Genomic DNA, 13,131 nt, shown 5'->3' with positions numbered 1-13,131 from the left:
ACAGCCCATCAAAACAGCCCATCAAAACAGCCCATCAAAACAGCCCATCAAAACAGCCCATCAAAACAGCCCATCAAAACAGCCCATCAAAACAGCCCATCAAAACAGCCCATCAAAACAGCTTATCAAAACAGCCCATCAAAACAGCCCATCAAAACAGCCCATCAAAACAGCCCATCAAAACAGCCCATCAAAACAGCCTATCAAAACAGCCCATCAAAACAGCCCATCAAAACAGCCTATCAAAACAGCCTATCAAAACAGCCCATCAAAACAGCCTATCAAAACAGCCCATCAAAACAGCTTATCAAAACAGCATATCAAAACAGCCCATCAAAACAGCCATCAAAACAGCCTATCAAAACAGCCTATCAAAACAGCCCATCAAAACAGCTTTCCAAAACAGCTTGTCAAAACAGCCTATCAAAACAGTCTATCAAAACAGCCTATCAAAACAGCTTATCAAAACAGCCTATCAAAACAGCTTATCAAAACAGCCCATCAAAACAGCTTACCAAAACAGCCTATCAAAACAGCTTTCCAAAACAGCCTATCAAAACAGCCTATCAAAACAGCCTATCAAAACAGTCCATCAAAACAGCCTATCAAAATAGCTTATCAAAACAACCCATCAAAACAGCCTATCAAAACAGCTTATCAAAACAGCATATCAAAACAGCATATCAAAACAGCTTATAAAAGCAGCTTGTCAAAAAAGCTTATCAAAATAACCTATCAAAACAGCCCATCAAAACAGCCCATCAAAACAGCCTATCAAAACAGCCCATCAAAACAGCCCATCAAAACAGCCCATCAAAACAACCTATCAAAACAGCCCATCAAAACAGCCCATGAAAACAGCCTATCAAAACAGCCTATAAAACAGCCCATCAAAACAGCCCATCAAAACAGCCTATCAAAACTGCCCATCAAAACAGCCCATCAAAACAGACTATCAAAACAGCCTTTCAAAACAGCCCATCAAAACAGCCTATCAAAACAACCTATCAAAACAGCCCATCAAAACAGCCTATCAAAACAGCCTATCAAAACAGCTTATCAAAACAGCTTATCAAAACAGCCTATCAAAACAGCCTATCAAAACAGCCTATCAAAACAGCTTATCAAAACAGCTTATCAAAACAGTCTATCAAAACAGCCTATCAAAACAGCCTATCAAAACAGCCTATCAAAACAGCCTATCAAAACAGCCTATCAAAACAGCCTATCAAAACAGCCTATCAAAACAGCCCATCAAAACAGCTTTCCAAAATATCCTGTCAAAACGGCCTATCAAAACTGCCCATCAAAACAGCCCATCAAAACAGACTATCAAAACAGCCTATAAAAACAGCCCATCAAAACAGCCTATCAAAACAGCCTATCAAAACAGCCCATCAAAACAGCCTATCAAAACAGCCTATCAAAACAGCTTATCAAAAAGCTTATCAAAACAGCCTATCAAAACAGCCTATCAAAACAGCCTATCTAAACAGCTTATCAAAACAGCTTATCAAAACAGCCTATCAAAACAGCCTATCAAAACAGCCTATCAAAACAGCCTATCAAAACAGCCTATCAAAACAGCCTATCAAAACAGCCTATCAAAACAGCCTATCAAAACAGCCCATCAAAACAGCTTTCCAAAACAGCCTGTCAAAACAGCCTATCAAAACAGCCTATCAAAACAGCCTATCAAAACAGCTTATCAAAACAGCCTATCAAAACAGCCTATCAAAACAGCCTATCAAAACAGCCCATCAAAACAGCTTACCAAAACAGCCCATCAAAACAGCTTTCCAAAACAGCCTATCAAAACAGCCTATCAAAACAGCCCATCAAAACAGCCTATCAAAACAGCTTATCAAAACAGCCCATCAAAACAGCCTATCAAAACAGCTTATCAAAACAGCCTATCAAAACGGCTTATCAAAACAGCCCATCAAACAGCCTATCAAAACAGCTTATCAAAACAGCCCATCAAAACAGCCTATCAAAACAGCTTATCAAAACAGCCTATCAAAACAGCCTGTCAAAACAGACTATGAAAATAGCTTATCAAAACAGCACATTAAAACAGCCCATCAAAACAGCCCATCAAAACAGCCCATCAAAACAGCCCATCAAAACAGCCCATCAAAACAGCTTATCAAAACAGCCCATCAAAACAGTTTATCAAAACAGATTATCAAAACAGCTTGTAGACAGCCTGTACTGTCTGCACAGACAGCCCATGCTGTCTGTCAGCTTAGTTCATATTTCGCGCCATGCTGGTGCTGCCACCTATAGGCCTTGCCACTTCAGTATGCCCAGACTTGCCTCACCCTCACTCACACAGCGGCCTAGCAGGAAGACACAAGTACTTGTAGCTCTCTCTCGTGGCATGGCCCTGCCCGGGCCATGGGCACAAACACACAAGCCTGTGTACCCACCACGACTTAACAATAAACGAAGAAACCTCCGAAGACGTATCATTCACACCCCGCTACCAGAACACCAAATAAACCTCGTTAAATTGGTACCAGCGGTGGTCGCAGCAGTGTGTTTGCCCAAAGCGAGGAAGGACGAGGGATGAAGTCATCTTCACTTCATCATCCCATGCAAGAAGGATCCGTCTCTCAACAAGTTATCCTGATGTCATGTCTGCACGTTTGAGCACCCAGACACAGGTACTAGCAGGATCCAGCCGAAATTTGCCGAATTTCTTCGAGAATTGTAAGTGGCGTCACAGTGACCCCACACTACAGCGTCCCACGGTAGCGTCCCACGCTGTTTCTCAAGTCACGTGTTCAGCGTCACTTGTATGTTGCTGTTGTTATTCAGCTCAGCACAGCTGTTTCAGCAAGCCAGAGGTGAGTTTTGTGGTGATTTCTGCGTCCAGTGTGAGCTTCTCCACGTGTTTGTGGGTGGAGGAGGAGGAGGAATGGCCAGATGCTCCCTGCCATACACTCACCCACGCTCCTCGCCACCACACTACCATACACTCACCACTGCCCACTCCCTCTGCTGTGTTTTCTGCTGTTTTTCGTGTGATTCATTGCCAGAGCTGTGTATCGAGTGCCCGAGGCCACTCGAAGCTACGTGGATCAGCATGGCACGTAGATCACGACACCATGTAGATCACGACACCACGTAGATAACGATGCCACGTGGATCACGACGCCACGTGGGTGTGGGCGATGTCACTTAGATCTACAAACCACGTGAGTTACCGAGCCAGATGTCCCAAGGCCTCATGCTGTGGTCTGCTGCCCACATCACATTGATGTCACCGACGATGCTGCCCGACTTCACGACGTCGAGATGTCTGCTGACGTCACAGTGCTGCTGACGTCACCTCGAGATGTCTGCTGACATCAGTGCTGCTGACGTCATCACGCCTGACATCACATGATGTCACCATCGAGTGTTCAGTAATTATATCAGTATTGTCGAGAAGATTGAGAGAAAATATATGTCGTGTGTTAATTAATTCCTCTCAGTCAGTGTTCTCACATGTTAGTGTACCGTGGGTGTGTAAAGTTTCCGTGTGTCCAGTGAGGTCTGAGCCAGACCTGAGTAGCACCACTGTGCTAAGTCACCCGTGTGACCAGTACGTTTGACAGCTGATGTCAAGACAGCCCCGAGTGACCGAGCTCTCTTGTACAGAAAGCTTTTATGCTCGTCGCTCGTGATGTTCTGCAGAATCGTACCTGCTACGATTCCCATCGAGATTTGTTTCACTTCACCTCCAGACCTTCAGAGTGCAGTTATATGTAGAGAAACAAGTCTGGGGACACTTAGACTAATCTCTGCTATAACTCCAACTGCCGAATGATACTCGCCAAGCCGCAGTTAGCCCTGTCGGCAGGCGCTGTATCAGCCTCGTGTCACAAGCTTCAGTGAGCAGCCTGCACAAAGAAGATGTCACTTTGACTGCTAGCTCTCTCACTGCAGTCTGGTGTATGATGTTACGACTCCCAGATGTTTCGCCCAGTCGTTTCTGCCACGACTCGCTCCACAACTCACTCCACGCTCGCCGGCAGTGACAGCCCAACGACAGTACCAGTCGAGAAGTGTCCTCCTGAGTCGCTTGCCAGAAGTCCTGCCCAGTTGCCGAGTTTTGTCGACGCCTCACTCGACGGCACCAGCATGTCGTGCCCCAGGTTGAGTGAAAACCTGCAGCGACTCCTACGATGACTGCTTCACCGTTCCAGAGGAGACCGTAACCTGTTACGTCACAGCTCAGCCGCAGCGATGTCTCCCGTGTTGCAGTATGTCCAGACGCAGGAAGGCGTGCAGTGATGCCCTTCGACGCTCATTGCCTATGACCACGATGTTTAGCACACCCCACATGTTTTTTCTTCCCTCCCTGTAGGAAGTTTTTTTTTTCCATGTCATATGTATATATATGTTTTTATTTTGTGTTCTGTGCCCTGTTCCTACGAGAGAGAGACCGAGTTCCTTTTACCACCAGTATTGTCGCGTCGGGACGACGCGCGGTAGGTGGCCGAGCGTATGTAGACAGCCTGTACTGTCTGCACAGACAGCCCATGCTGTCTGTCAGCTTAGTTCATATTTCGCACCATGCTGGTGCTGCCACCTATAGGCCTTGCCACTTCAGTATGCCCAGACTTGCCTCACCCTCACTCACACAGCGGCCTAGCAGGAAGACACAAGTTCTAGTAGCTCTCTCTCGTGGCATGGCCCTGCCCGGGCCACGGGCACAAACACACAAGCCTGTGTACCCACCACGACTTAACAATAAACGAAGAAGCCTCCGAAGACGTATCATTCACAATCCGCTACCAGAACACCAAATAAACCTCGTTAAACAGCTTCTCAAAACAGCCCATCAAAACAGCCCATCAAAACAGCCCATCAAAACAGCCCATCAAAACAGATTATCAAAACAGATTATCAAAACAGCCCATCAAAACAGCCCATCAAAACAGATTATCAAAACAGCCCATCAAAACAGCTCATCGAAACAGCCCATCAAAACAGCCCATCAAAACAGCCCATCAAAACAGATTATCAAAACAGATTATCAAAACAGCTTTTCAAAACAGCCCATCAAAACAGCCCATCAAAACAGCCCATTAAAACAGCCCATCAAAACAGCTTATCAAAATAGATAATGTTTGCGTGTGATGCAGATCTCCCGTACTTAAGTAAGATACCTGTAAAAATATTATGAAATAGACAACAGGAAAGTGACAGTATCTGGAAACAATCGCTGGCTGAGGAGTTTAAAAGTTGGGTCGAGATGGAAAGATTTTCTCGCTTTATGGCACAAGAACAAACTTATGGAATAAACAGAAATATCCGTGATGACTGTTCTAGGTTATCAATTGAAGGGAAAACTTGAGTAAGTTTATACATTTTAAAGAGAATGATATGAACCTTCGTTATATGCTGTAGCGTTTAGTTTGATTTCATTGGCGTTTACGCACAATTAAAAGTGAAGGAGGTGAAAGTTTGACAAAAAATTGTTGCTTAGTTGATTTAAGTTAGCGATAAACAAGGAACTATCTTTACATAATTTCAACTGTCATAAACAACATCAACTGAAATCTCACCCACCAAGAATGTCTTGCTGCGGCAGCCAGTCTGTGATCATCACGTTATCAGGAACGTTGTCCAGCTCTCCCTCGTATTTCCAGATGACTCGCTGTGGTAACCTGGCGAAGACTCGGAGGAAGAGCTCGCGGTACTGGACTGGCATAGAGTTACCTTGAGCAACTGAACCCAAATTAAAGTAGATGACACCAGTAGATCCTGCTCCAGTGATCCATGACTCCAGTTCCTGTTAACCAAAGATTTGTGATGAGAATGCTAAAGAAAACAAAATTTTATTTCTAACTGGCATGATAGAAGTAAATATATGACTAACTTAGAGCATGAAGAGCGTAACTATCACAGACGAGAAAGTTGCACACTGGCTCTACGAAGTTCATCGACAAATCTTGTAAAACTTACGACTGTTATTATGATAATACAATAATAATAATATTCCATACTCCCGGTCGGGATTGAACCTGCGGTCATAGAGTCTCAAAACTCCAGCCCGTCGCGTTAGCCACTAGACCAGCTAGCCACAATAAGATTCATCCAACTAGGTATATTTCTATACCATAGGAAGGTTAGCACAGGCACCTCTGTGACCACAAATGCAAGTTTTTACAGACGAATCTCCAGCTAGCGTGGCCGTGACGAACTCTAGCTCAAGGTGCCTGTGCTAACCTTCCTATGGTGTAGAAATATACCTAGTTGGATGAATCTTATTGTGGCTAGCTGGTCTAGTGGCTAACGCGACGGGCTGGAGTTTTGAGACTCTATGACCGCGGGTTCAATCCCGGCCGGGGGTATGGTTTGTTTGCAATCGTGTCATTACGATTTCTTGAGTAATAATAATATTCTTTGCTCTTGCAACTTCATGATACAATTTACACAGACTATACCTGGAGTTTACCTGGAGTTTATCTGGTCTGTGACCAGGCCTCCTGGTGGATCAGAGCCTGATTAAGCAGGCTGTTACTGCTGGCTGCACGCAATCCAACGTACGAGCCACAGACCGGCTGGTCAGGTACTGACTTTAGGTGCTTGTCCAGTGCCAGCTTGAAGACTGCCAGGGGTCTATTGGTAATCCCTCTTATGTATGCTGGGAGGCAGTTGAACAGTCTCGGGACCCTGACACTTATTGTATTGTCTCTTAACGTGCTAGTGACACCACTGCTTTTCATTGGGGGGAAGTTGCATCGTCTGCCAAGTCTTTTGCTTTCGTTGTGAGTGATTTTCGTGTGCAAGTTCGGTACTAGTTCCTCTAGGATTTTCCAGGTATATATAATCATGTATCTCTCCCTCCTGCGTTCCAGGGAGTACAGGTTCAGGAACCTCAAGCGCTCCCAGTAAATGAGGTGTTTTATCTCAGTTATACGTGCCTTGAAGATTCTCTGTACATTACTGACATCAGTGACAAAAAGCCCCTGGTTATGCAGAGCATTTGGAGCGAATTAGGTTACACTTATTCTGAAAGAATCGATGACGTCTGCAAAAACTTTAACTGAGTAACAAGGTGGCCCAAAAAAGAAAAACTTTCACCATCATTCACTCCATCACTGTCTTGCCAGAAGGGTGCTTTACACTACAGTTTTTAAACTGCAACATTAACACCCCTCCTTCAGAGTGCAGGCACTGTACTTCCCATCTCCAGGACTCAAGTCCGGCCTGCCGGTTTCCCTGAACCCCTTCATAAATGTTACTTTGCTCACACTCCAACAGCACGTCAAGTATTAAAAACCATTTGTCTCCATTCACGCCTATCAAAGACGCTCACGCACGCTTGCTGGAAGTCCAAGCCCTTTGCACACAAAATCTCCTTTATCCCCTTCCTCCAACCTTTCCTAGGCCGACTCCTACCCCGCCTTCCCTCCACTAAAGATTTATACACTCTCGAAGTCATTCTGCTTTTACATATCCCAACCACCTCAACAAACCTTCCTCAGCCCTCTGGACAACAGTTTTGACAATCCCGCACCTCCTCCTAACTCCCAAACTACGAATTCTCTGCATTATATTCACACCACACATTACCCTCAGACATGACATCTCCACTGCCTCCAGCCTTCTCCTCACTGCAACATTCATCACCCATGCTTCACACCCATAAAAGAGGGATGGAAAAATTATACTGTCATTCGTTCCCCTCTTTGCTTCCTACATACTCTAACCTGAACCTCACTATCCTCGTAAAAACTCTTAACTGCTTTCAGTAACCTACCTCATACACCATACACCTGCAACATCTGCCACAATGATCCCCTATCCACCCTGTCATACGCCTTTTCCAAATCCATAAATGCCACAAAGACCTCTTTAGCTTTATCTAAATACTGTTCACCTATATGTTTCACTGTAAACACTTGGTCTACACACCCCCTACCTTTCCTAAAGCCTCCTTGTTCATCTACTATCTTACTCTGTTTCTTGCTCTTAATTCTTTTAATAATAACTCTACCATACACTTGACCAGGTATACTCAGACTTATCCCAGACTTATCTTCGTCAACATTTAACAATTCCTCAAAATATTCGCTCTATCTTCCCAATACCTCTAACTCTCCATTTAATAAGTCTCCTCTTATTTTTAACTGACAAATCCACTTGTTCCCTGGGCTTCCTCAACTTGCTAATTCCACTCCAAAACTTTTTTCTATTTTCAACAAAGTAGGTTGATAACATCTCACCCACTCTCTCATTTGCTCTATTTTTACATTGCTTCACCACTCTTAAACTCTCTTTTTCATCTCCATATACTCTTTCCTTCATGCATCACTTCTACTTTGTAAAAACGTCTCATATGCTAACTTTTTCTCCTTTACTACTCTCTTTACATCATCATTCCTCTCTAACACAACATTCTTAAACCTATCCCATACATTACATCTGCACTACATCCACGCACATTTAAGCATCCCAGTTTTATAAAGTTTTTCTTCTTCTCTTTTTTAGTAAATGTCTACAGGAGGGGTTACTAGCCCATTGCTCCCGGCATTTTAGTCGCCTCATACGACACGCATGGCTTACGGAGGAAGGTTCTTTTCCACTTTTCCATGGACAATAGAGGAAATAAAGAAGAACAAGAGCTATTTAGAAAAAAGAAGAAAAACCTAGATGTGTGTATGGATATATATGCATGTATGTGTCTGTGAAGTGTGACGTAAGTGTAAGTAGACGTAGTAAGATATACCTGTTATATATATATATATATATATATATATATATATATATATATATATATATATATATATATATATATATATATATATATATATATATATATATATATATATATATATATTATTTTCTTTTATTATTATTATCACACTGGCCGATTCCCACCAAGGCAGGGTGGCCCGAAAAAGAAAAACTTTCACCATCATTCACTCCATCACTGTCTTGCCAGAAGGGTGCTTTACACTACAGTTTTTAAACTGCAACATTAACACCCCTCCTTCAGAGTGCAGGCACTGTACTTCCCATCTCCAGGACTCAAGTCCGGCCTGCCGGTTTCCCTGAATCCCTTCATAAATGTTACTTTGCTCACACTCCAACAGCACGTCAAGTATTAAAAACCTTTTGTCTCCATTCACTCCTATCAAACACGCTCATGCATGCCTGCTGGAAGTCCAAGCCCCTCGCACACAAAACCTCCTTTACCCCCTCCCTCCAACCTTTCCTAGGCCGACCCCTACCCCGCCTTCCTTCCACTACAGACTGATACACTCTTGAAGTCATTCTGTTTCGCTCCATTCTCTCTACATGTCCGAACCACCTCAACAACCCTTCCTCAGCCCTCTGGACAACAGTTTTGGTAATCCCGCACCTCCTCCTAACTTCCAAACTACGAATTCTCTGCATTATATTCACACCACACATTGCCCTCAGACATGACATCTCCACTGCCTCCAGCCTTCTCCTTGCTGCAACATTCATCACCCACGCTTCACACCCATATAAGAGCGTTGGTAAAACTATACTCTCATACATTCCCCTCTTTGCCTCCAAGGACAAAGTTCTTTGTCTCCACAGACTCCTAAGTGCACCACTCACTCTTTTTCCCTCATCAATTCTATGATTCACCTCATCTTTCATAGACCCATCCGCTGACACGTCCACTCCCAAATATCTGAATACGTTCACCTCCTCCATACTCTCTCCCTCCAATCTGATATTCAATCTTTCATCACCTAATCTTTTTGTTATCCTCATAACCTTACTCTTTCCTGTATATATATATATATATATATATATATATATATATATATATATATATATATATATATATATATATATATATATATATATATATATATATATATATATATATATATATATATAGGGAAGTACCACCTCTATAGCTGGACCGGGGACCCTCATCCTCAGAGAAGACAATAAACGTACCTCAGGGAAAACTCAAGGTTCTCCCCGGAGCTGTTTGAATATTTTCTTCTCCTACCACCCCCTATATATTTTTTATTCTATGTGAACATTTATTAATAAACAAAATACGCATATATGTATATATACATATATATATATATATATATATATATATATATATATATATATATATATATATATATATATATATATATATATATATATATATATATATATATATATATATATATATATACCTCTAGAACTGTCCTAGGGACCCTCATCCTCAGAGAAAAGAATAAACTTGCTTCAGGGAAAACTCAAGGTTCTCCCTGAAGCTGTTTGAGAATTTTCTCCTACCACCCCCTATATTTACAAAATATATATTTTATTTAAAGACAAAATACATTGACTAAACATTCACAAAAATACAATAGAAAGTAAAACAACATAGATAACAACTCAGAGCTACATCTCGAATACTTCGTCCATCTCCATGGCGGTGGACCACGTGCCCAGAATGCTGCAGGCATTTCCTCTCTGGATCGCGACACTGAATCTCTGAAAGAGGAAGCTGGTCGCCCTGTGGTCCTTGGTTTCTATGATGAGCTTCTCACAAAGGTCTTTGAGGAACTTTAGAGCACACTTGCCCCATGCTCCAAGGGTCTCCGACCCTATTGGGATGAAGTTATAGCAAGGGGGAAGGTCTTCATATTTGAAAATCTTCTGGGTCTCCCTGTGGCTGGTAGCTCCACCCCCTTCAGCTACGGAGTATGGCAAGTAGGTGTCTGCCAATGTTGTGGCACAGGTGTAGTTCCAGGCAATCTGCTTTCCATCTTTCCAGGGTAGCATAGTGACTCCATTACGATGCTCTTGACTTCCGTCAGACCTCTGCACTTGGGGTTCCCGTTGAGCTGGGCAACGGGCTGTGGCGAGGCTTCTCTTTATGATGTCATTGTCCTCCTCATGTCTGGCATACTTCCCTTCTGCTGTGTGACACACGAGACCATGAAGTCCGAATTGATCAGCCGTTGCCCTGCCCCAAATACACCTATGTTCGGTGAGGATGGGGGCAACTAGGCGAAGAGCAACACCAGTCCGAATGGCCTGTGGGTCGAGTCAAGTGCCCAGGGAGGAATTGGGAACAGCTTGAAGGAAATCTCCTGAGTGTGGTGCCTTCACCGCCAGGTGACGAGCTTTCTCCTTTCCTGAAGCGATGGAGAGTATTGTCTTGGCGATTTTTTCCATGATCAGTTTGTCCCAGAGGGACTGTTTGTGCTCTTTGGGAGGAGCTGGTCTACTTGAGGAGTCTGTAAGGGTGTCCCAACGAATCGCTGCTTCAGTAAACCTGGGGTCTTGAGCTCCTACCACGTCTCTCAAGCGTTTGGGAGATATCTTCTTGATTAATGGACTGGAAACCAAACACGAAGACAGAAAAGCAGGTAAAGCAACATGCGTTGCTTTGCGCACCCCTATACCTCCCAGTCGCACTGGAAAGGTTGCCTGATCCCATTGCTGATCCTCTAGTGACAGGTTCAGTGCCTTCTTAAAGGTTGATCTCAGGTGTGTGTCATATTCGTTGAATGTTAGATTGTCAAAAGAGGGTGCACACCTCAGGAAGTAAATGAGCATTGGCATAGTAAGACACTTGGTGGGGGATACAGAACAACATGGGCATCAAGATCGCTTATTCTCTCCTCCACTCTCATCAGGTCATTCAATTTGTCCTTGAGGACAGTGTCGATGGCCTGGTGACACAGCGGTGCTCCCAAGAGGGTACTGTTGGATTGAGTGGTAGTAGAGACTTCTGGGAGGATTCTTCGCACAACATTGATTTCCTGGTTCGCTGTGATGATTTCACACTTGGAGGGATTGAGGATGAGTCCCAAGTCTTCTCCCTGTGTTTTCACAAGTTGTAGGTTCCCTACCAGGGACTCTTCAGTACCTGCCAGAGTGCCATCATTCAGGTACCAGATATTGAGCTCGCTGCGTAGGCTGGAAGTGGAGTGAGTGGGTCACCCTACTGAACTCTCTCTGATGAGAGAATTTCATGTTCTCCAAACAAAAGACTTGAGGGTTTGCTGTAGCCAGCTGAAATGAAGGGAAACAGGCTGGGAAACCGACCCCGAACGGCCGGCAAGACAACATCTCTCTTCACCATATTAAAGGCATTTCTAAAATCAAGTTTGACTATGGCCTTGTCTTCTGGAAGGTCCCTGATGTAGGCCCTTGCCGCATGAGCTGCAGCTTCACTACCTTGAGAGACCCCAAAGCCCAGTTGGTGTGGCTGGAGTAAACTGGCAGCTTCTAGGCGAATGTTTCTTACCGCTGCTTTGGCAAAGAGACGGCGAAAAGTGTTACCAACAGCAATGGGTCTGATTCCCCCATCCTTCTTCAAAGCACATAGAGAGGCTCCAAAAAAGAAAGTTGTATATATATATATATATATATATATATATATATATATATATATATATATATATATATACACACAATATAATATATGTAAGTTGTACTAAAATAAATAAAATACATCGGACATTGTTTCAACAGTAGTTATATGGTAGGGACAATAACGAAAGAAACAGAAAATACAAGAACTGAAAGTAGCAAAAAATAGAGAGAGTAAAGTATGAGTGTGAATGATGAAAATATAACGTGATGGGTAGTTTATAATAGACAAATCCTTGATTATCAAAAATCATTTCAAGGTAATAAGATGCATTTACAATATTTGTGCTCATTTTAAGTTATCACAGGCACCTAAAATCAGTACCTGACCAGCCGGGCAGTGGTTCGTGCGTCAGTTTGCGTGTGGCCAGCAGTAACAGCCTGGTTGATCAGGCCCTGATCCACCATGAGGCCTGGTCTCAGACCGAGCTGCGGGGGCGCTGACCCCCGAAACCCTCTTCAAGTAAACTCCAGGTAAACAAAGAATGAGTCTTGCCATGTGAGACTTCGAGTAAGTCTTTGTTTCTTGTTTTATTTTTTTACGTTCTATTGTAGCTCTCTCAGAAGTACTTCAAGTCCTGGGTTATATTTGTGTAGATTATCTGGACTTATTGTATGCGCAAAAGAGTAGATTTGTCCATTAAGTTGATTTTATTTTTTGAAAAGTCGAAGTGTGTCCAGCCTGGAACATCTCTGAATGATAATTCACTATTGGTTGTAACTGTAGGTCCCAAGGTACAGATATCATGAAGTAGG

At 43.3% G+C, this 13,131-nt stretch overlaps 2 protein-coding genes across 7 annotated transcripts in view; both read right to left on the bottom strand.

The window, feature by feature from the left end:
* Positions 1–13,131, bottom strand: part of LOC128703114 (UDP-glucosyltransferase 2-like) — a 238,842-nt gene that overhangs the window by 32,541 nt on the left and 193,170 nt on the right. The window lies entirely within an intron of this gene.
* Positions 1–13,131, bottom strand: part of LOC128703249 (UDP-glycosyltransferase UGT5) — a 146,334-nt gene that overhangs the window by 11,843 nt on the left and 121,360 nt on the right. For all 6 annotated transcript variants that reach the window (XM_070103503.1, XM_070103504.1, XM_070103506.1 and 3 more), the window contains one exon: positions 5,566–5,788. In XM_070103503.1, the coding sequence (XP_069959604.1) occupies positions 5,566–5,788 (223 nt within the window). The remainder of the gene's footprint in view (positions 1–5,565; positions 5,789–13,131) is intronic.

The sequence above is a fragment of the Cherax quadricarinatus genome, chromosome 85 (genome assembly GCF_038502225.1).
Source record: "Cherax quadricarinatus isolate ZL_2023a chromosome 85, ASM3850222v1, whole genome shotgun sequence".
NCBI classification, from domain to species: Eukaryota; Metazoa; Arthropoda; class Malacostraca; order Decapoda; family Parastacidae; genus Cherax; species Cherax quadricarinatus.
The sequence above is the reverse complement of the archived record's forward strand: the minus strand, read 5'-3'. Positions and strand labels throughout refer to the sequence as shown.